The sequence below is a fragment of the Mastigoproctus giganteus genome, chromosome 12 (genome assembly GCF_048544385.1).
Source record: "Mastigoproctus giganteus isolate SK-2022 chromosome 12, ASM4854438v1, whole genome shotgun sequence".
NCBI lineage: Eukaryota > Metazoa > Arthropoda > Arachnida > Uropygi > Thelyphonidae > Mastigoproctus > Mastigoproctus giganteus.
Window position 1 is genome coordinate 127,154,356 of NC_143586.1, and position 23,502 is coordinate 127,177,857.

The window sequence follows — 23,502 nt, forward strand, 5'->3', positions numbered from 1 at the left end:
TGTATAGTCTGTGCAAGATTAGTAATTGCAAAAGCCTCAGCATCTCGACCAGCTGGATCGGTGTGACTAGAAAACGGAAACCCTCTGGAGTTGTGAAGATTGAAATCACCAAGGAAAATTACCTCACTGTTAGGAAAGTTGGACTGGAGAAAGTCAAGTTGCAAAGAGAGGAAGTCAAAGAGCTCCAAGTAATTAGTGGAGTTGGGAGAATGGTAGAGACAACAGATGAATTTGACACAATTTGGTAGAGAGATTTTAAGCCAGAGAAGATCGAAAAGAGGAGATTCGAAATTACGAAGTCTCTGACAGGGAACATCAGAACGGACATATGTACAATACCACCTTTGAGGCGAAAGGAATCATGTAGTGAATAATTTGGGCAACTGAGATGAGCGGTAGTTGAATCAACTGATAATTGATATTCTGTCCGAAAAAGTACGTGGGGTTTGGCAGACTGCAAGTGGAAATGGTCATCGTTGAGATTAGAATTGAGACCACATATATTTGTGAAATGAAGTAGGAAGTGTTTGGAAGGTTTAGATCTTTTCGCAGATAAGCTTACTCTATTAGTTTTACAATTCATAGTGTATTGAATAGTAAGAAAAAGTGGGGGGGGACATGCTGTATGAAGTAATTTCACACCTCCTTTATGGATTGGGGAGATGGCAGTTCTCCAGTGTCAATATTAATGTATTAATGAGCCTAATGATCTCATTAATATTCTCAGCAGAATGATGCATTCACATGCAACTGTTTTAATATAATAGGATATATACCATCCACTCCTGCAACTTTACCTTCAGTCAACTTTAGTAGTTTTCTCTATACACTCTTCTTGTCTGAGATTGGTATAAAAGTTGCCTGTGTGATATCATTTAATATACAGAAATCTGTATCACTAATCCATGATAAATCAGTGACAAAAAGTTGCTGATTCCTTGTGACTGTAAAGTTTATAGCAAAGTACCTATCTAACTCATCTGCTACTTCTGCTGGGCTTTCTGTGACATTAACAGTTCAATCATGTAAGAGAGTTATCTGATTCACTGTCTTTTTGTATTCACATATGAAAAAGAACTTTGTGTTCAATTTTAGCTCTTTTTGCTAGTGATTTCTCATACTCAGCTTTTGCTTGTCTTACCTCATCAGTGGTTTTGTTATTACATATACATTTATAATACTTATATAAAGCAATATCTTGCAGTAGTTTGTAATGACCTCAAGCTTTTTTCTTCAGCTTAATTAAACCTTTCTTTTGTAATTAAATCTTTCTTTTGCAAAACTTCTGTACTAGAACAAATTCATTGGTAATTTATAAGTTAAATCCCCTGAATACTTCCCATATCGAACTCTTATTCAACGGTTGTCTCTCCAGCTATTACAGCCCAAAAAACACCTCAATCCATTATAGTCTAAAAACACCTCAATCCATTGTTCTCTAAAACTTGAAGCTTTTCTGTGGTTAAGAAATCTCAAAAGGAGATTTCTTGAGCTCTCAAAAGGAGATTTCTTGAGCACAGAAATGAAATGAATTGAAAGATTTCTATCAAGAAATCTCCTTTTGAGATTTCTTGATAGAAATATTTTTGAACGCCACCCATTTTATGACATTGTGTTCATTGACCACTATTGGTTCCTGCACTGTCAAATTTTGGATGCAGTTTGGATCTATGGTGAGAACCAATTCAAGAATATTAGAGCTGTTTGGACTTTATTGGTTGCAATAAATACAATCATCTGGATTGTTCAGAAATCAGTTTACTAATGGCATGCTGCCCATCCTTGATCTTCATTCTATAAGAGATAGATTGAAGTCACCCACAATGAGGCAATCACACTTGGCTGCCCATTCAAGTTGCCTATAACAGATTTTTTGTCATACTCCTCAGAATAGCCTAGTTTGTAACGTTTCCACCACACTGACTCAACATCCATCTAAAATCAATCTGGCACTGGATACAATCACTTTCAGAGAGCTTATGATAAGAAGCATGACTACCCCTTCAGCCCACCCTGTCCCTCTTTATATGAGTAGAGATGTCATTGTTTTTGTTTTGCATTCTTTGCCAAAGATTTCTCGTAATCTGCCTTCACTTGCCTAACTTGCTTTGTGACTTGATTACAGACTAGCTCATATCTACCATATGCTTCTGCATTGTCTAATAATTTATATGCATCCCATGCAGTTTTCTTCTTGTTAGTTCATCTGACATTCATTTAGGCCTAAACCTTGAACAGTAATTCTTGATATGGAAAAGCCTAGCAGCTTCCAAATTAACTCCTTGAATGCTTCCCATTTAGAATTTGCTGTTGGTAACATCATCAGTTGGTCCCACTGTATAGAATTATAAACTGTCTGACACCACTGCAGTCACCCATAAGAAAGCCTGCCGACCGGGATAGCCAGGTGGGTAAAGTGCCTGCCTGGCAACCCCCAAGGTCGCGGGTTCGAATCCCGCCTCGGGCTTGGATCAAAGTACTGCAAAAACTTTGGGAGGTGCACTATGAGGCCACAGAAGCCGATGCGCCAACAACTACCAAAAAAAAAAAAAAAAAAAAAAAAAGAAAGCCTTTACCCTTGACAATAGTTATGTTTTTAACTAAATTCCACATTAGTACACTGTGACCACTGTCCCCAGTGGGTCTCTTACCTGAAAATTTTTATTGCATGAAGTGTTACTGCTGATATTCAGATCAAGAGTATTGCTTCAACTAGTTACCTCTCTAACATGCTGCTATAGGAAACAGTCATCCAGTAAATTCACCAAAGTCTTGTGCGTGCGTGCGTGCTTGACCAACCAACCAACACAGAAATTCCAGTCAATATCTGGAAAGTTAAAATCCCCCCATTATAAGGCATTCTGATTTAGTTGCTCTGTAAAGTTGTTTGGTATACTCATCAATAATCATTAGGACTATAGCATGCTCCTACTCTCATGTTTTTCCCAGTGCTTTATGTCACACCAAACTGCCACAACTTTGCACTGCCTTAGATTTAATATGCTTCTTAAATAAGAGCATGATCACCCCACCCCCTCCTCTTCTGTCTGTCCTTCCTGTATACAGTGTACCCCATATTCAAATTCAGCATAATTTATTTTTGAGTGACATTATATCTCCAATATTCCTACAGTTTCTGCTAATATTTCATATGGCCTTGTTTAAGCTTGTGTTTAGTACTACATATCTTCCCTCTCTCTTACTTTGTATTCACATTTTTAGCACAAAACAAAGGAAGTTGTGTACCATTAGATTTACTGTCAACTTAAAGGTGAAGAGCCAAAAAAAAATAGTGGAATGTTGAATAATTACAAAATTATGGGTAAAGCATCAAATTTGAAAAAAATGATAATGTGTTGGTGTCAAAAAAAAAAGTTTCGAAATATTTGATTTTAACTGCATTATACTTACTACAATGGGCTTAATGCTCAAAGCAGAACAAATGCTGCCTTCACAACAAGTTGCCTTGGCATTGCAATACTTTCAAACTCTTTCATTTATATGAAAGTAGTGCAATTGGCATTTAATCCCTTGGTGATGTAATGGCATTTCCCAAAGGTTGTTCTGCCATCTTGCCATTGTCTTGTCTTTTAAATAAATGGCAGATTAACTTTTGTTGCCCTGGTACTGTGCTACAGTTCCAGGCAACTCATCGTGAAGGGAAAGTTTGCACTGCCATTAGAATTAAGCCCATTGCATTAATTAACTGGTTTAAATTCTGCTGGTTGCAAGATTATAACCTTATCATATAAGGAAATTGATTTCACTTTCATTTTTTGTGAAATGCAGTGTAGTTTTCACTTTGACATGTTTTTTGTTTATAACTTTATTTTAATGACATATGTGGATGTTAAATTATTGATTAATTCCACTGATGAGCATTCTCCATTGTGGGATGTAAGGTGTTATAATTATTATACCGTAATATTAAAAAACAAGTGTTGTAAGTCTGTAAAGCTGTGTGGAAATTTGTGACTCACAAATAAGTGAGTACCTACAGTATAGTGATATAGATATTTTGTTTTCTGATTATTCCAGTATTAGCTTGCAATAGATTATGAAGTTGATTGTTTACAAGCATTATTATACTGTTGAGGAAACTTCACTAGGCTTTTTCCAGTCTATACTAGTGGTGGGCATATTTGAATTATTGCTGACCGAGCTAGCCAGGTGGGTAAAGTGCCTGCCTGGCAACCCAAAGATTGCAGGTTCGAATCCTGCCTTGGGCTTGGATCAGAGTAAAATGCAAAAACTTTGGGAGGTGCATTATGGCCACAGAAGTCGACGTGCCAACAACTAATAAAAAAAAAATTAAAAAATATGAATCATTAGTAATCGAGAGATTTCAATAATTAAAATTGAATGATTAGTAGTTACTAACTGCTGATCATTTGAATGATGTATTCAAATGATTTTTCATACCAAATGATTTTCCATAATTGAATGAATCATTTGAATGATATGAATATAATGGAAATAATCAAATGCTTTGCTATAATCAAAATAATTGATTATGACCTCTTGATTATGCCACGACTACTCCATACTCATACTGTCACTACCAATAAATGTTCTCTTTCAGCTGCCCCTTCTTATCACCACCATTCACATTACATTTTATGTTTTATGTCAAGATGTCTTGTACACTGCCTTGGATTTAATATACTGTTGGTTTTTAAAAACGATGTTGAACAAGCATTGAAAACTTTCTTTTTTGCAGTAATTCATTGAAAAAAAAATATTTGTAAAATAATAAGAGAAGTTTCCTTCAATATAATACGTAGAACACTTCTGTATGATACTCTCCAGCAATTAAAACAAAAAAATCGAAAATCTTACATTACAGTAAAAAATAATTAAAAATCGACTGAACACAATTAAAAATAATTACAAATCAATTGAACACAATTAAAAATAATTAAAAATCAATTGAACCAATTAAAAATCAATTGAATACAATTAAAATGCAATTAAAAATCAATTGAATACAATTAAAATGCAATTAAAAATTAAATACATTTATTAAAAGAAATTTAACAAAAAAATGCTAAACGATTTTACAAATATTGATATCAACATAGAACGTATTGAGCATGACAGCTCTGGTTCATACTATTGAAAAAAAATATAAAATTACCCTTGAATAGGTAATGAACTTTGTTTGTGGCTACAAGAATAGAATATGGAGTGGAAGGCAGTGCAAGCACAATGCTGTAGTATGGTGTGCAAGCAATGTGGTGTGGTATGGAGTGAAAGTAAAGTTGACTGTATAAAAGGGCTGTTATGGTTAGGCAGTAAACATAAAGTTGTGTTACTGATATCAACTGTCTATAATTTTTTGTGATTAAGTGTTATAACTGATTATATAAAGCAAGTTAACCAATCTTTTCTCTGAGTAGGTGGATGGATAAAGACATGATTACATCTCTCACTCCTAAGCTACTTGGAGACATACCTAATACATATATTTTCACTAAAGCACTGGCAGAGTCACTCTTAGTTGAAGAGTGTGGAAGTTTACCTGTTGCTATTGTGCGTCCTTCGATAGTAACCGCCTCATGGAAGGAACCAGTTCCTGTAGGTACTTTATTTAGGTTTTACTTTACTAATCTCAAATACAATAGACTTTTACAATAATGGCACCTTCGTGGATTCAAGGTGCCATTATTTCAATTTTTCCATTATCTAGAAAGTTTTATTTTTAATATATTTAATGCAGAAATAATCAGGCTAAATAAGAAATAGAGATTAAGAATGCAATTTTATTAATTGCACATAAAAAAACATAAACATGGTGGTGATGATCTAATGTTATGTTCTGCCATTAATACACTCCTACTTATGCCCTGTTCTATTTTCATTATTATATCAAGTTTAGTCTGCACATGTAGCACAATGGTATTGTCACTGTTTTCCCCACACCGGGTGGAAAAGGCTTAGGATCAAATACAGTCAATGATGTGAAGAACTTTTATGGGCTTTTTTCACTCCATGGTGATTAGCCTTGCCATCTGTGCCTAGGTAGCAAGGTCCATCCCCCCAGAAACTGGGCGTTTCATCCAGTAAAACAGGCAAGAATTGACAAGATTGAAAAATTGACAAGAGAATCAAGCAATTTACTGACACTCTCACACATTTGATATTTGACATTTTTTAAACTTTGAAAACTTATATGTATTGCTGCACAAGTTGCTATGTTCAGCTTGGTGCTGGGTTTTGCATTCACTTAGTGTTACTGGCAGACGAAATCGCACTATACTTGCATCGTTTCCTAATATATCAGTCGCGTTGGAGCAAATTCGCATTGTGAAAATGTGCATTATAGCAGAACTCACTGTACAATAGACTGGGTCATCTGACTTGTTTATTTTATTACATAATACATAACCTAATGAAATTTAATTAAACTTTAATTATTATTTATTTTTTACCGAGTCATTGAAAAATCATAGTACAGATATGTACCTATTTTCAATATTTTGACTTACATTGGTCTAGTGACATCATAAAAAATTTAAAAGAAAACAATATTACATAATTAAATTTTTTTTCTAAAAAAGTCAGTTTTCTTTTGTTTCATTACCCCTCGAGCCTTTTGGGAGGCAATGTTATGAATTTTACACAAAAGTAACACATGTAACATTTCCTTCTTCTTGTACCTCGAACTACTCAATGCACTTTGACAACATAGTTTCAGCTTCATTGTGGCTAATTATGTTTGTTATTCCTTTAGCAGCAGCTTTTTCTTCTTCAGTTTCAGAATCATCCAAAATTGTCATCACTCTGCTCAATTTTATCATCGTCTAAAATTTTGCATCTGATGTCCATTTTGTCCATATCCAGCTAATCATTTAGTTCCTCCATCGAAATATTTTTAAAACCAGGAACATTCGAATATAACTGCTGCAAAATTTCAGTTTCTTTTGGAATATTTTCTGTATCAGTTGAATTTATTTCAGGCCACAACTTATTCCAGCTTCTTTGTATTGTTTGAACTGGAACGTCATTCCAGGCATCAGTGACATTGAAAATTGCATCTTTTATAGTGTAGCTTTTCCAAAACTCTATCAAATATAATTTACAAGGGCTGTTCCGAAAATACACGGACTGAGATCATTGCTCTGAGTCTGAGTCACTTGGGAGGCTGGTATGTGTCTCCTTTTCAAAATAGCGTCCTTCACATTCTATACACCTTTTACAGAAGTTCACTAACTTCTGAAACAGGTGCTGCAGCCCATTTTCTGATAGGCATTGCATGATAGTGGATGTGGCAAATTTAACTTCTTCATTTGTGTTAAATTTTTTCCTCTCAACTCTTTTTTTGAGGCTAGAAATCACATTGTGTTGATTAAGCAGTTCTGGTCTTTTTTTTTTTTTTTTGTGAATTGCTCATTTGAGGTGAACTCGCAATGTTGTTAGCATAATATTCTCCATTTACAGTTTGTTTCTCAGGAACCCAGTGGTGCAATATTATTTCGTGGGCGTCAAAAAAACAAAATCAACAAATTTTTTTCATGAATCAAAAACTTAATTTTTTTGGAGGTGGTGAATTGTGGTGTTTTCATATGCTTGACTGCTGTTTGGACCCAGGATTAAAATGTTTAATCCAGGGCTCATTACACATGATTATTTTATTCAAAAAGTCGGGCACTTCTTCCACCTTGTCAATAAAGGCTTGATAAAATTCAACACAGCATTCTTTTTGTTCTGCAGTAAGATTGCGTGGTACTCATCTTGCACAAACGAGTGACATGTTAAGGTGCGTCTTTACAATTTCGTGACATCTTGTTACACCAATATTCAATTGAACTGCCAGATCATGAATCGATAAACGTCTATTTCCTTTCAATAACATTTCGGCTTCCTCAATGTTTTCATTGTTCACTGAGGTTGATGGATGCTTGCTTCTTCGTTCATCTCGTATCCTTTTTTTTCCGTCCTTAAAATGCTTCCACCATTTAAATATGGCTTTTCTGCCCAAAGCTTCTTCACAGTTTGCTTCTTGAATCATCTCAAATGTATTCTGATCACTTTTGCCTAACTTTACACAAAATTCAATTGCGATTCTTTGTCTAATAATTAACGCAATATCTTTCTCATCCCCCCCATCATAAAACACACTTCACCTGTTATAATGAACACAAAAATGAATACTACATGACACACTTGCACAAACTAAGAAAAGGTGGGGGAACATTCCTAGACAGCAAACTCTTCACTCGTTTCCATAGAAACGAAACAGTGTTGCCAGGCCGCGTATTTTTGGAACAGCCCTCATATTTTTTGCCAAAACAAGTTTTTGAACAAACATTTCACGATAACGATGTTTCATACTCTTAATCACACCTTGGTCCATTGGTTGAATCAGAGATGTCGTGTTTGCTAGCAGAAAGCGGTATGATATTTTGCCATCATCACTTTTTAAATCACATACATGTATGGAGTGAGTAGGCACATTGCCCATCAGTAGCATTGCATATTGTAGCCAACCTTTTGATGCCAAATGTGATCTTACACGTGGTACAAATATTTTATGAAACCAATCATGAAATATCTTGGCTCATCCACGCATTGTTTTGTGAGAAATATTTAACTGGCAAAGCATTTAAATTAATATTTTTAATTGATCTAGGCCTTTCTAGTTTTCCTATAACAACCAAATTCAATTTATGACTACTGCTGGCATTAGCACATACCATTATAGCGATGCAATCTTTTATCCCGGTGCCATATATTCAGTCATTGAGGTCAGTGTCTTGAGGTAGTGCTTTCCAATTAAAGCGCCTCATCGTATTTGTATATTTGGTCTTTAATCAAACTTCAATCAGCTGTTTCCTTCTGTAGTTTTTCACAATAAACAGAAATTTCTGCGCTATCTTCATTTAGCTTCTCACCCTGAATTGACAACTGTCGAATACCGTGGTGAAACTTAAATTTTTCCAACCGCCCAATGCTAGCCTTGAATGAAGGATCTCCGCCTAGTTTTTTATTGATTTCTATGGCTTTTTCGATTATTATAGGTTCCGATAATGGAATTCCTTGGCTACATTTTTGAACAAACCAATGAAACATTGCAGTATCCAGTTGTTCATTTTTAGCAAGCTTCATTGTTTTACAACTTTTAACATTACCGTCAGTGGTGAACTTACAACGAAAATGCCAATATGGCTGCCATTTAGTGCAGATGTGTTGTTCGACGCTCTGCAGAAATTAGTTTAAAAAATTTGTTTAATCAACAGTGTAAGTGCTACAATGTATTCCCACAAGAAGACTAATCTTATTGGAGTGCCTTGGTGAGAAACTTTTGCTATTCTATTGGGAATTATGCCAGATACTAGTGTTATTCTCTGTTTTTTCTTTGTTTCGAGACTGTATGGTCACCATGCGGCTTGCGGAAGGAAAATAGAGAAGTGCTCCCGTATAACCGGCTGCTGCGCTAGGATCTGGCCCTTGACTGGGGAAGGATCCCCCACTAGCGTGTACCCTGGGCTGAACGAGAGCTCCAACTTTCTTGTGACTGAGTTAACCTTTAATTGCAAATTCTGCATTCAGTGACCGTTCCCCCCCACCATAAACTTTCATGGCAGAGAGGGGGAAGGAACTGAAGTGGAACTTCTCTCTCGTGCATTTCCCAACTTTTTTGATCTGACCATCGTCTTTAGCATCCCCAGAAACTGCTAAGGAAAGTTTCTTATTCATTCTAGGGGAATTTCTACCCTCGGCTGTTCCCCCCCAGTGTTTTAGTGGGGGAAGGAAAAACACACAGACAGTAGTGTACCTCTCCAAATTAACTTGCGGACTCATGTGAGGCATCATTCAGTGACTCCTGAAGAGACCTGTTTAGGAAAACACTCATCATCTCGATAAACTGGACAATTCTGATTGTCCAGAAAAACAAATAAAATGCATGAAAATGACATGGAAGTCATTGAGATTGGCACCCTCAGCCAAATTGAAGAGCGACAGGAAGAGGATCATAGACCAATTGCCAAAAGAAAAAATAAAAATGGAACAGTACCAAAATCTGACCAGAAAACATGGAGTGCCAGCGAAATGAAGGATCAGCATGAATACCCAGGAGGAACAGACGACCAACCCAAGCCGTCAGAAAATACTAAACTCAATTCGACACTACCAAAGGGAACCATTCCAGAGCAAACATTACTGCTGCGAACGGTCTTAGAAAATCTGATGAAGGAAAACAGCAGCAGAATAGCATCCCTACTATGAGCAGAAATCGTACACCAATGGAATAAACTCAAAGCCATCTTAATTAACATATTCGGCCAACTACAGAAGGCAGAGGCAATATTGGAAGCACAAAACATGGATAGAGACAAACAAATGCTACAGTGCACTCCATCATATGCACAAGCACTGAGGACAGAAAGACCCTACCTAAACAACCAAACTTAGTGGTTCTACGACCAACAAAACCCAACGACAACCAGTCCAGTGAACAACTCAAATCCCAAATAATGACTAACCTAAATGAAGAATTTAAGACAACAGGAATAAAGGCTGTAAGGATAACAAGGAACGTCGGACTACTGATAGAAACGGAAACAAGAGAGGAAGCACAAAGAATAATAGAAAATCCGAAAATATCTGAACTAGCACTAACTGCTGCTGCGCCAAAAATATGAGACCCTTCAATCGTAATATACGACCTGGTCAAAGACTTTACCCCAGACCAACTATTAGAGGAGCTATTCCAAAGAAATCTACAGACCATATTTCTGGGCACCTCTGTAGCCAGGTGGGAAGGAGCAGCAGTGCGTAGCACACGCTTCTTGATTAGACCGGGGTTCAAGCCTGTCACCACCAAATATGGAGGATGCGGAAAGGTCAGGGAATGACCACTGCATATTCCCGGAGCAATATGGCCTTAGTTGCTAATGCTCCTAAAAACCAAACAACAACAACAACAACAGACCATATTTCTGAACAGGAATAAGGAAGAAAGACCTAGTGATGCCCAAGTATATAACCAAGTCAAGGGATGGAAGCCGCCAGAACTGGGTTGTTGAGCTTGTGCCCATGTTGTGGAGGACTTTAAGCACCCAGAACAGAATCTATGTTAACTGGGGCAGTCACCGCTTTCGGGAGCATGTGACTGTGCTCAACTATTACAGGTGCTGCAAAATTGGGCATACAACCCACACATACACCCAGACAATTACCACGTGCAGGCATTGTTCGACAAAAGGCCACGTCATCCGTGACTGCCCAAACAAAAACACCGACCCAACCTGTGCAAACTACAAGGGTTTAAAGTTAGATAGTGCACATTCAATCAGTGATGGTCAATGTCCTACATACCTCAAAGCAAAGAGTTTATTCTAATCAAGACTCAACTATGGAACACGTCCTAAAAAATATAACATCACAGAAGTTAAATTCATGTAGATAAATACACATAGAGCCAAGGTGACTGCCTATCAAATCCGCAAGAAGGTGGAAGAAAACATTGACGTAGTAATACTACAAGAACCATATGTACATATGAAGGCTGTCAGGGGGCTATCCCATAACATACAAAATAGTCCAAATGAGGGATGACACCCCATGGGCAGTCTTGGTAAGAAACCCGGATATAACGGTGACCAAAATCACTCAGTTATGCACATCTTGGGCCGCATGTGCCCAGCTCACCATGGCTTTGATAACTTTTTATGTCATAGCCCTTTACTGCCATCTGGGTGAGGATATCGACTTCGCAGTAAGGTACCTAAGCCTGGCTAGTGATATGCTCCCAAATGCAAAAATCATCGTGAGAGCAGATGTTAACCCGGTCGTCAATGTGGCACAGCCATACCCCATATAGACAGGGTACCAGAAACGGGACCAGGTTGGAAGAGTTCCTGGCAACCTCAACATTAACTGTTCTAAACTTACTTCGCTGGGGTGTTCGATTGACTTTGGTGGCCGCGCATCCTGGTGAGGCTGCGCAAAACCAACATACCGAAAAACCTCTATAACATCATCAAAAGTTACCTAACCAACAGAACCATCAAAGTCACCTTCCCCTATGGCACACCTTCCAGGCATGTCCATCGGGGCTGCCCTCAAGGTTTGGTTCCTGGCCCACTACTGTGAAATATCTTGGGCACCTTTCTTAACATTGAACTCCATGAAGTACAATCTCAGGCTTTCGCGGATGATCTCATTCTGATGATTCAGGCAAACTCACGAGCCACGTTAGAGGTCCTTGCAAATCAGGCCCTGACCACTCTCCAAGAATGGGCAAACCGAAACCAACTCAAAATATCCCCCACAAAAACAAACTCCATCCTACTAAAGGGATGCCTTTATCTTAGGTGGCATCTGCAAATAAAAACTGAGCAGAAAACAATCAAATTCTCTAACCAACTGAAATACCTAGATGTGTGATATTGGACCAAAACCTGTCATTTCAAGACCATCTGAAACATCTCTGTGAAAAAATAAGATGCTATGCAGCCATGGTTACGCGTAAAGGAAGGGGGGGGCTGGAGAGCTGGCAGCACCTCATGTATGACTGCCGGCTCTGTGAAGACCTATGTGGTGTTTTATTCACCAGGATCCACTACTTACCACAGGAACAAGAACATTACCTCCTAGACACGAGGGCGCCTCCGTAGCCAGGTGGGAAGGAGCAGCAGTGTGTAGCACATGCTTCTTGATTAGACAGGGGTTCGAGCCCGTCACCACCAAATACGGAGGATGCGGAAAGATCAGGGAATGACCACCACATATCCCGGAGCAATATGGCCTTAGTTGCTAATGCTCCTAAAATTCAAATAACAAACAATAACATCCTAGACACGAAGGAGGAGTACCAAGCCTTCTCGGATTATGTGCAGGCACTGTTCGCGAGGAGGAGAAACCAAATCACTGCAGCCCACAACCCACTACCACTATAACCAGAGAACATCTGTTCTTCAGCTTGCTTGGACTGGGACACCAGAAAGGACCTACCCCCAAGAATTAGAAAACTCAGGAAACAAAAGTAGACTGATATGGACAGGACCCACGTCCCATGAATGACAAATGGAGATGACTACCAAACTTGGACACCCCCACCAGCTGGGTCTATGTGAACAAGACACATTCCTGAGAATTGGAAGACTTAGGAAATAAACCACACTAAGGTAAAGGACTAGCACGGACGAAATCCTGGTCCCATAGATGACAACTCGGACATGACACCAGATTGGACACCACCAGCAGGGGTTGCCTACACTATCATCCCCATATTTCTACTTTAATCCCTCCAGCCTTCAGTCTCTCACCCACTCTGTCTTTATGCCAGCGAATGCCCCACGCACAAAAACTTAATTATGTCCAAATTACCGTTTGCCCATATTTTTGGCCTTTATTATGCAAGCGGTATCCCCCTCACGTAACGATCATCAAAAACTGATGATGATGGATATATGTATTGCATATATATGGATCTGGCTGTACATACATGCATATAAAAGAGCACGCGAATGTTTTTTTTTTTTAGGTCCTAGCCACTGAAATCTCAGGAAATTAGGAGGCAGGACCTGCCAGAGTGAAACTACTGTGTTCCTGGTTTGCCTGCATGGGGCGAAGGTGGGCCTCAGCAGGGGTCCAGTGGATAAATGACCAGATGAACGATGGTACGTGACACTACACATATACAATATCCGTATACTTTTAAATCTCTAGCATTTCCAGCAAACTGGTACACCCACAATGAAAACTACTCGGAGATGGGGAGAACCCCTGGTGCCATCTGACACTAAATACACCTTACCTTACAGTCAGTGGTTTCCATTTTTGACACGTGGTTTTCAAATTTGTTTGCATCATGCTTAATATCATTTACTGTTGTTCTTCTTATTCTATAAACTGATGCTATACTTGTAGCACTTTCACCTTTTCTTAAGATGATTGATTATTTCAACTATTGTGATAATCCCAACACTACTTGCTTATGTTTGTCTATCATTTCAATAGGTTTACTAATTAAAAATTATTAAAATATGAAACAAGAGATGAATGTGCAACCGTATAGTGAGTTGTAAACAAAGACTGAGTGACATATGGCACCAATATTACAATGCATTATGGCATAGTGATGTATTTAGACTAAGGCGCATTTAGGGCTAGAGCCTCAAGCTGCGAACAAATTTAGACTATGTATATAAAGTGCTTAGCATCATAATACACAGCCATTTCTGAATAAACAGAAAATTTTTAAGGTGGCATCGTTTTAGGTTATATCTCATATTGTGAATACCTTCACAACGAGTTGCCATGATATCGCACTACTTCGAATAAGTAACGCTTCACCTAAGGAGAAGACTAATGTTACTTATTCTCAGATAGGTATCACCACCCAGACAGCACTGTTTCAGGGCTATTTGGCCCTTCTTCAGTGAGTGGGTAGGTACCCAAGTGATGCAATGATGGCAAAAACAGTCTTCACCTAAGGAGAAGTCTTCTCCTTAGGTGAAGCGTTACTTATTCGAAGTAGTGCAATATCATGGCAACTCGTTGTGAAGGTATTCACAATATGAGATATAACCTAAAACGATGCCACCTTAAAAATTTTCTGTTTATTCAGAAATGGCTGTGTATTATGATGCTAAGCACTTTATATACATAGGCATAGTGATAGTTAACAGAGACTGGCGGTAAATAGTGTGATGGACAATTGAAGTTCTACTGTAACTTAAACTTGATAGGGGATACAAAATATACATACCGTAAGGTCAGCATTGCAATTTATATATACAGCAATACCTCGCATAGCACTGATAATTGGTACAGAAACTATTCCGTGTTATGTGAAACCATGCTGATTGAGGTATAATTATAATGGGTTTTAATTGAATGTGTACCAGAGAAACAGTCTATAAAAAAATTATAATAAATCTATAAACAATTTGCACTTGATAGCCAATTAAAAGGATTTGAAATTTAAAAAAAATATTGCAAAAATTTTATTAATGAAAAGGTAACATTATGAGAGATGAGAAAAAAGTTTTAAAAAAGCAGTTGTTTATTTAGGTATTTCAATAGTGAAGTCCGGTGAAGCCATCTCTTCTTTTTCTCGGCGTACAAGTCTTTCTAGCATTGAATCCATTCTTGTAAAATTTGCCGTATCTTGATGCTATGTTCAACATTCGGATCTCCATTCATAATTGCCTCGCATGTCAACCCCGAAAAAACTTTCTCCAGTTCTTCTGTTGAAAATTGTTTTGGTGGCACTTCAGTGTTATCCACTTCAGAATTGTTTTCCTCTTCTGCATATGCAGTTTGCTCGTCAATTTCAAGGAGAGTTGCATCATCTAAGTTGCATGTGAGTCGATGCACTCACGTACATTGGCAGTGTCCAACATTTCAAATCCCAAGTCTTTTCCGACCTTCACATTGTCTTCGGCAGTTATCTGAATTTGCGATTCAAAGCCAGTGAAATCATTTACCAAATGGTGCAAAACATTCTGTCAAACAGAATGCATGTTGTTGGCAGTGATTTCTAGCCAAGATGCAGATATATATTTGATCATATTTAAAGGGGTAAAAAATAAATTTTGAAATGAAAAGTTTTAAAAATTATCATATCGTCTTGTCAGGATGGAATTAAGAATACTGAACACTGTTGCACATTGCAGCTGACTGCCTGAAGGGAGCTATTGTCACATGTGCATGATAGACAATAGAGTTGGCGCCATGGCATATATGTACTGTACCTAGACTACGACAAATTTAATTGAAAACCATGTTATAGTGAAACCCATGCTGTTTGAAGCTGTGCTAAGCGAGCTATTGCTGTGTGTGTATATATATATATATATACACACAGCTATTATATACATACATATATATACACACACTGATATATATCAGTTTGTATTAATATATTTGAATAAAGTATGCATAAATGGATGTAAAAGTTATACAAAGTGCCAGTAACTGGAAGGGTGAGGATAGTTGATAAAGAAGTGTAGTAGATATGTGAAAGGCGAAAGAATATTAATATCCTAAAAGTTATGATGAATTAAGAAAATTATGGACTAAATTACTAAGCCAATAGAAGGTTGGAGAACTGTAAAAGAATATTAGTATGGCGAAATACCAATAAAACGAAAATAAAGATTAAAAATAGAAATAACAATAGAAAGTGGTACAGCTGTCATCAAACCTTCTATTGGCTTAGTAATTTAGCCCATAATTTTCTTAATTCATCATCACTTTTAGGATATTAACATTCTTTCACCTTTCGCTACTACACTTCTTTTTCAACTATCCTCACCCTTCTAGTTACAGGCACTTTCTGCAACTTTCACATCCATTTATGCTACTTTATTCAATATATTAATACAAACTTATAGTATAGATACTCTTTGCACTTTTAGGTGCATCTGTCATACCTGACTCATTAATCTTTCATTTCCTGAAACAATTTCATCTACTGAGTACTTTTTTATACTATGTAACATTTTAAACATTACCTTTAAGGGGTTACATATAATATTCATATATATATATATATACATATATATTATTCTTTAGTAATATGATAATTTATGTTGTATTTAACTTTTAATATACTTTTATAGTGGTTTTCCTTAAATTATTTCTAGATTTTTCTGTTGTCCCAGTAGCTGTTTTAGCAATGCCCGGGTACGAACAGAGTACATATTATTATTTTATCTTTCTATTGTGGTTTATTGTGTTTATTTTCTTAATTACGGGTGTTTTCTACTCATAGGTATTATGGTTAATACATTACTGGTCTTTAAGCTAGCCTAAACTCGGTTATCTTAAATGCCCAGGGCCTATTCATTTATTATTTTTCAACTTGTTACGTATTGCTAAAGAAATTGTCATATTAATTATAGATGAAAAACTGTAGCAATACTATTTTATGACAAAATGATAAAATATTAAACATTTTTATACATTTATTGTATTACATCTTTATACATATTTGTATTACATCACATGGTCGTCAATCCCCTACTTCATCGGGGGCTTTGAGCGGATTGACGGTCCATTCGATGTAATGCATTACTTACTTACCCGTTTCTGTTTGTATCTATCACAGCTTTGCTATTTTATCCAATACTGAATTCTAAGTTTCTTTTAAATTCCCATTTTTGTCCCTTTCCCATTGCTATTAGTTAAATAGGTATTATTTATTATAAATTTATTATGAACCGAATTAATATCCCATAATTTCTACAGCAACTGTGATAGAATACACAAAGCCCAACGGGTGAGTTTTTTAAAAAATTACAATAACTTTACTTACTTGATGTGTATAAGTGGAGGTCGTAGTGTCGAATCAGGAAAGTTTCCCATCCTACTTGATGTGTTTCGGTGGAGGTCATCGAGTCGAAAAAGGAATGTTTCGCACCCTTAACTTGTTTTATAGATGGCTATTTTTATGGCTTTGTCGCTTTAGCGTTTCCCTGTGTTCCGATGGTGTTTTGGCGGAAGTCCCCGAACTTCAGGCCAAGGTCTATTATGGTGGTTTTGTGGCAGGTTAAATGAATTTATTTAGTTGTGTATTTACAATATTTTTACATTTATTTTATGTCTCACCTCGGACAGTGCCGGTACCGCTTTTCCAAGGCGTAACAGCACTTGTTTGTCCAGAGGCAAAACTATATACATATATACAGCCTCTTACTATGGGAGAGGGGGGGGGTTTAATTTTGGCAATAGGTTGTAGTGCAGTCAGGCGACGAGCCTCGCCTGAGTGCAATAAACCTAGTAAATAAGGGGATACTCTTCTGAGTAATTACTATTATATTTTTAGTTGGCTTTTGATAAAGGTATATGGGTCTACATTGGGATGGTGTTTTCTAATATTTGCGTATATGGCAGTTCTTACGTGATATCTACTGTATTGTTTGGGAATTTTGTTTCTATCCAGCGTTATAATGAGTTTTTTAATGGCTATATTTCCACTATTTATATTGTTGCATATTTGTAATAGTCTGTTTGTCTGATTTCTTATGGTATTACCATGTATATGCTTTGCTATGTTACTTTCCCAGTGTGTGAGTTTTATTGTTTCGAAATTAAAATGATCTCTTTTATCATGGTGATGTGTATATATTTTGTCTGGGTGGATGGTAATTTCGCTGTCTAAGTAGACAGCTTTTAAGTTGTTATCCGGATTTGTACATTCTATTTTAAGGTCTGCTGGGTAATAATTCTTTGCAATATTTATAAAGTTGTCATGGTTGAATACTATTACGTCATCAATGTATCTGTAGAATTTTAAACTGTCCGTAATATTACTTTCATAATGGTGTAAGTAGAGGTTAGCCATTGCACAAGAACTGCTGGATCCCATAGCTATACCCCTGCTTTGTAAATACACTTTGCCTCCCATTAGAATGTAGTTTCCTTTGACGCTGATTTTTGTAAGGTCATTCCAGTATTGTTTTTTGCATTGTAGTATGTTGTGATATTTTTGGTAATATATCTGTAGTACTTCTATTAGGTTGTCATGCGATATGCTTGTAAAGAGGTTTTTAAAGTTGTATGTGTTTATACATTTAATATTATTGTTTTGTTTTTTTAAATAATCCAAATATTCTTTGTTGTTGTTGATAATTCTGGTGTTTTTAATTTCTTTGTTGATGTTTTTTAACTTGTCTTCCATGATTTTACTGGTATATTTGATATAGCTGTTTTTACCTGAAGTAATGAATCTTTTTCCCGTAGGAATCTTGTGATATTTTGGAATCCAATATATGTAGGGGTATTGCATTCTGTCTATTTTAATTTTAAGCTTTTTATGCATGGCCAATACTTTTTTGCTGATGCTGTTTGGATTGGAGTCTATGTACTTGTATGTTTCATTGTCATGCAATTCCTCTTTGATGGCTTCTATGTAGAATTTTTTGCAAATGATACTGAAATTATTGCTTGCTTTGTCGGTTCTAGTAATAACAAATTTGTTTTGTATTTCTTTGATTTTATTGTTGATATTTTTTAAATTTAAGTGATTGTTTTTTATATGATGTTTTTGCTTTGTTATGTTTTCCTTGAATTGGTCTAGTATGTTTTCAGTATTGGCGTTTATCCAACATTGGAATGATTCTATGGGTTCATTGTTTTTGTATGCGGCTTTGAATGCAAATTGTAACAGATCTGTGTATATTGATTTTTTAATATTTTCCAACCTAATTGGGGTGTTGGGTCTGAATTTTGTACCCTTTTTCATTGTTTCTCTTAGTGTTTTGTCTTCGATAATATTGAGGTCTCCTGTTACTATATGATTGTAATGTGTATTAATGAATTTTTTATTTCTACTTTCCTGGCAGTGACAAGGTTGTTCTCCTTCATTCATATTATTAATGGTGTTTTTGTAATTGCAGATGGTTAGTCCAATTGGCTTGGTGTATCTGTATCTAATATTTATTTGTGTGTTTTTGATGGGTAGGTAACATTTGTTATTATCTATGATATTACTTATATTAACTGTGTCGTATAAACGGTTTTGGTATTTGATTATGCAGTACTCTTTTTTAGTGCTTTCGTTGAAATTTATGCCTATTCTGAATTTAAATATATCTTCAAGTATATTGTTGAGGTGTATATTCTGTGTCTTTTTCTTTTGGTATATTTTGTTAAGTGCTTTAAGTTTGCTTATTTTAATAGAGAAAAGTATGTTGTGTATATTTTTGATGTTTATGGGGTTTGTATCCCATTCTGTTAATAGTTTTTCGAAGTCATTTATATTTATTGGTATTTTGTTGTTGTTTTTGTTGTATACCTGTAATTTTCCGTTTTTAATCCCGTTATATTGCCAGTTTTTGCTGATCTGGAAGATTTTGTAAGTACATGTTTCTGGGCTGGTGAATGCGAAGTTCCTTCCATTGAACCGATTGTTTAATCCATAGGGATATAGGGATTTGTATAAAAGAATGAACATATCTTCCATGATTTCTCTTTGTGTGTTGTTATCGATAATGGTTAGAATGGCAATGGATACGTTGGCGAAGTCATGCATTTTGAAATGTCTGTATTCGATTTCGTTATTGTATTTGTCTGACCTAATACAGACATTTCAAAATGCATGACTTCGCCAACGTATCCATTGCCATTCTAACCATTATCGATAACAACACACAAAGAGAAATCATGGAAGATATGTTCATTCTTTTATACAAATCCCTATATCCCTATGGATTAAACAATCGGTTCAATGGAAGGAACTTCGCATTCACCAGCCCAGAAACATGTACTTACAAAATCTTCCAGATCAGCAAAAACTGGCAATATAACAGGATTAAAAACGGAAAATTACAGGTATACAACAAAAACAACAACAAAATACCAATAAATATAAATGACTTCGAAAAACTATTAACAGAATGGGATACAAACCCCATAAACATCAAAAATATACACAACATACTTTTCTCTATTAAAATAAGCAAACTTAAAGCACTTAACAAAATATACCAAAAGAAAAAGACACAGAATATACACCTCAACAATATACTTGAAGATATATTTAAATTCAGAATAGGCATAAATTTCAACGAAAGCACTAAAAAAGAGTACTGCATAATCAAATACCAAAACCGTTTATACGACACAGTTAATATAAGTAATATCATAGATAATAACAAATGTTACCTACCCATCAAAAACACACAAATAAATATTAGATACAGATACACCAAGCCAATTGGACTAACCATCTGCAATTACAAAAACACCATTAATAATATGAATGAAGGAGAACAACCTTGTCACTGCCAGGAAAGTAGAAATAAAAAATTCATTAATACACATTACAATCATATAGTAACAGGAGACCTCAATATTATCGAAGACAAAACACTAAGAGAAACAATGAAAAAGGGTACAAAATTCAGACCCAACACCCCAATTAGGTTGGAAAATATTAAAAAATCAATATACACAGATCTGTTACAATTTGCATTCAAAGCCGCATACAAAAACAATGAACCCATAGAATCATTCCAATGTTGGATAAACGCCAATACTGAAAACATACTAGACCAATTCAAGGAAAACATAACAAAGCAAAAACATCATATAAAAAACAATCACTTAAATTTAAAAAATATCAACAATAAAATCAAAGAAATACAAAACAAATTTGTTATTACTAGAACCGACAAAGCAAGCAATAATTTCAGTATCATTTGCAAAAAATTCTACATAGAAGCCATCAAAGAGGAATTGCATGACAATGAAACATACAAGTACATAGACTCCAATCCAAACAGCATCAGCAAAAAAGTATTGGCCATGCATAAAAAGCTTAAAATTAAAATAGACAGAATGCAATACCCCTACATATATTGGATTCCAAAATATCACAAGATTCCTACGGGAAAAAGATTCATTACTTCAGGTAAAAACAGCTATATCAAATATACCAGTAAAATCATGGAAGACAAGTTAAAAAACATCAACAAAGAAATTAAAAACACCAGAATTATCAACAACAACAAAGAATATTTGGATTATTTAAAAAAACAAAACAATAATATTAAATGTATAAACACATACGACTTTAAAAACCTCTTTACAAGCATATCGCATGACAACCTAATAGAAGTACTACAGATATATTACCAAAAATATCACAACATACTACAATGCAAAAAACAATACTGGAATGACCTTACAAAAATCAGCGTCAAAGGAAACTACATTCTAATGGGAGGCAAAGTGTATTTACAAAGCAGGGGTATAGCTATGGGATCCAGCAGTTCTTGTGCAATGGCTAACCTCTACTTACACCATTATGAAAGTAACATTACGGACAGTTTAAAATTCTACAGATACATTGATGACGTAATAGTATTCAACCATGACAACTTTATAAATATTGCAAAGAATTATTACCCAGCAGACCTTAAAATAGAATGTACAAATCCGGATAACAACTTAAAAGCTGTCTACTTAGACAGTGAAATTACCATCCACCCAGACAAAATATATACACATCACCATGATAAAAGAGATCATTTTAATTTCGAAACAATAAAACTCACACACTGGGAAAGTAACATAGCAAAGCATATACATGGTAATACCATAAGAAATCAGACAAACAGACTATTACAAATATGCAACAATATAAATAGTGGAAATATAGCCATTAAAAAACTCATTATAACGCTGGATAGAAACAAAATTCCCAAACAATACAGTAGATATCACGTAAGAACTGCCATATACGCAAATATTAGAAAACACCATCCCAATGTAGACCCATATACCTTTATCAAAAGCCAACTAAAAATATAATAGTAATTACTCAGAAGAGTATCCCCTTATTTACTAGGTTTATTGCACTCAGGCGAGGCTCGTCGCCTGACTGCACTACAACCTATTGCCAAAATTAAACCCCTAGTTTTGCCTCTGGACAAACAAGTGCTGTTACGCCTTGGAAAAGCGGTACCGGCACTGTCCGAGGTGAGACATAAAATAAATGTAAAAATATTGTAAATACACAACTAAATAAATTCATTTAACCTGCCACAAAACCACCATAATAGACCTTGGCCTGAAGTTCGGGGACTTCCGCCAAAACACCATCGGAACACAGGGAAACGCTAAAGCGACAAAGCCATAAAAATAGCCATCTATAAAACAAGTTAAGGGTGCGAAACATTCCTTTTTCGACTCGATGACCTCCACCGAAACACATCAAGTAGGATGGGAAACTTTCCTGATTCGACACTACGACCTCCACTTATACACATCAAGTAAGTAAAGTTATTGTAATTTTTTAAAAAACTCACCCGTTGGGCTTTGTGTATTCTATCACAGTTGCTGTAGAAATTATGGGATATTAATTCGGTTCATAATAAATTTATAATAAATAATACCTATTTAACTAATAGCAATGGGAAAGGGACAAAAATGGGAATTTAAAAGAAACTTAGAATTCAGTATTGGATAAAATAGCAAAGCTGTGATAGATACAAACAGAAACGGGTAAGTAAGTAATGCATTACATCGAATGGACCGTCAATCCGCTCAAAGCCCCCGATGAAGTAGGGGATTGACGACCATGTGATGTAATACAAATATGTATAAAGATGTAATACAATAAATGTATAAAAATGTTTAATATTTTATCATTTTGTCATAAAATAGTATTGCTACAGTTTTTCATCTATAATTAATATGACAATTTCTTTAGCAATACGTAACAAGTTGAAAAATAATAAATGAATAGGCCCTGGGCATTTAAGATAACCGAGTTTAGGCTAGCTTAAAGACCAGTAATGTATTAACCATAATACCTATGAGTAGAAAACACCCGTAATTAAGAAAATAAACACAATAAACCACAATAGCAAGATAAAATAATAATATATACATATATATATATATATAATTAATGTGTGGTTTGTAGAATAAACAGGATCATCTAGACAAGACTTCAGTTATAGCTCGGACACAGTATGGGTTTGTTAAGGAGAAGTCTTGTCTGACTAATTTGATTGGATACTATGATGTAGTCACAAA

At 35.7% G+C, this 23,502-nt stretch overlaps 1 protein-coding gene across 1 annotated transcript in view; it reads left to right on the forward strand.

Annotated features, from left to right (window-relative positions):
* The window catches only part of LOC150077407 (putative fatty acyl-CoA reductase CG5065), a 227,872-nt gene that overhangs the window by 113,479 nt on the left and 90,891 nt on the right, over positions 1–23,502 (forward strand). Inside the window, exon 6 of the mRNA XM_090385889.1 lies at positions 5,400–5,577. Within this exon, the coding sequence (XP_090242015.1) occupies positions 5,400–5,577 (178 nt within the window). The remainder of the gene's footprint in view (positions 1–5,399; positions 5,578–23,502) is intronic.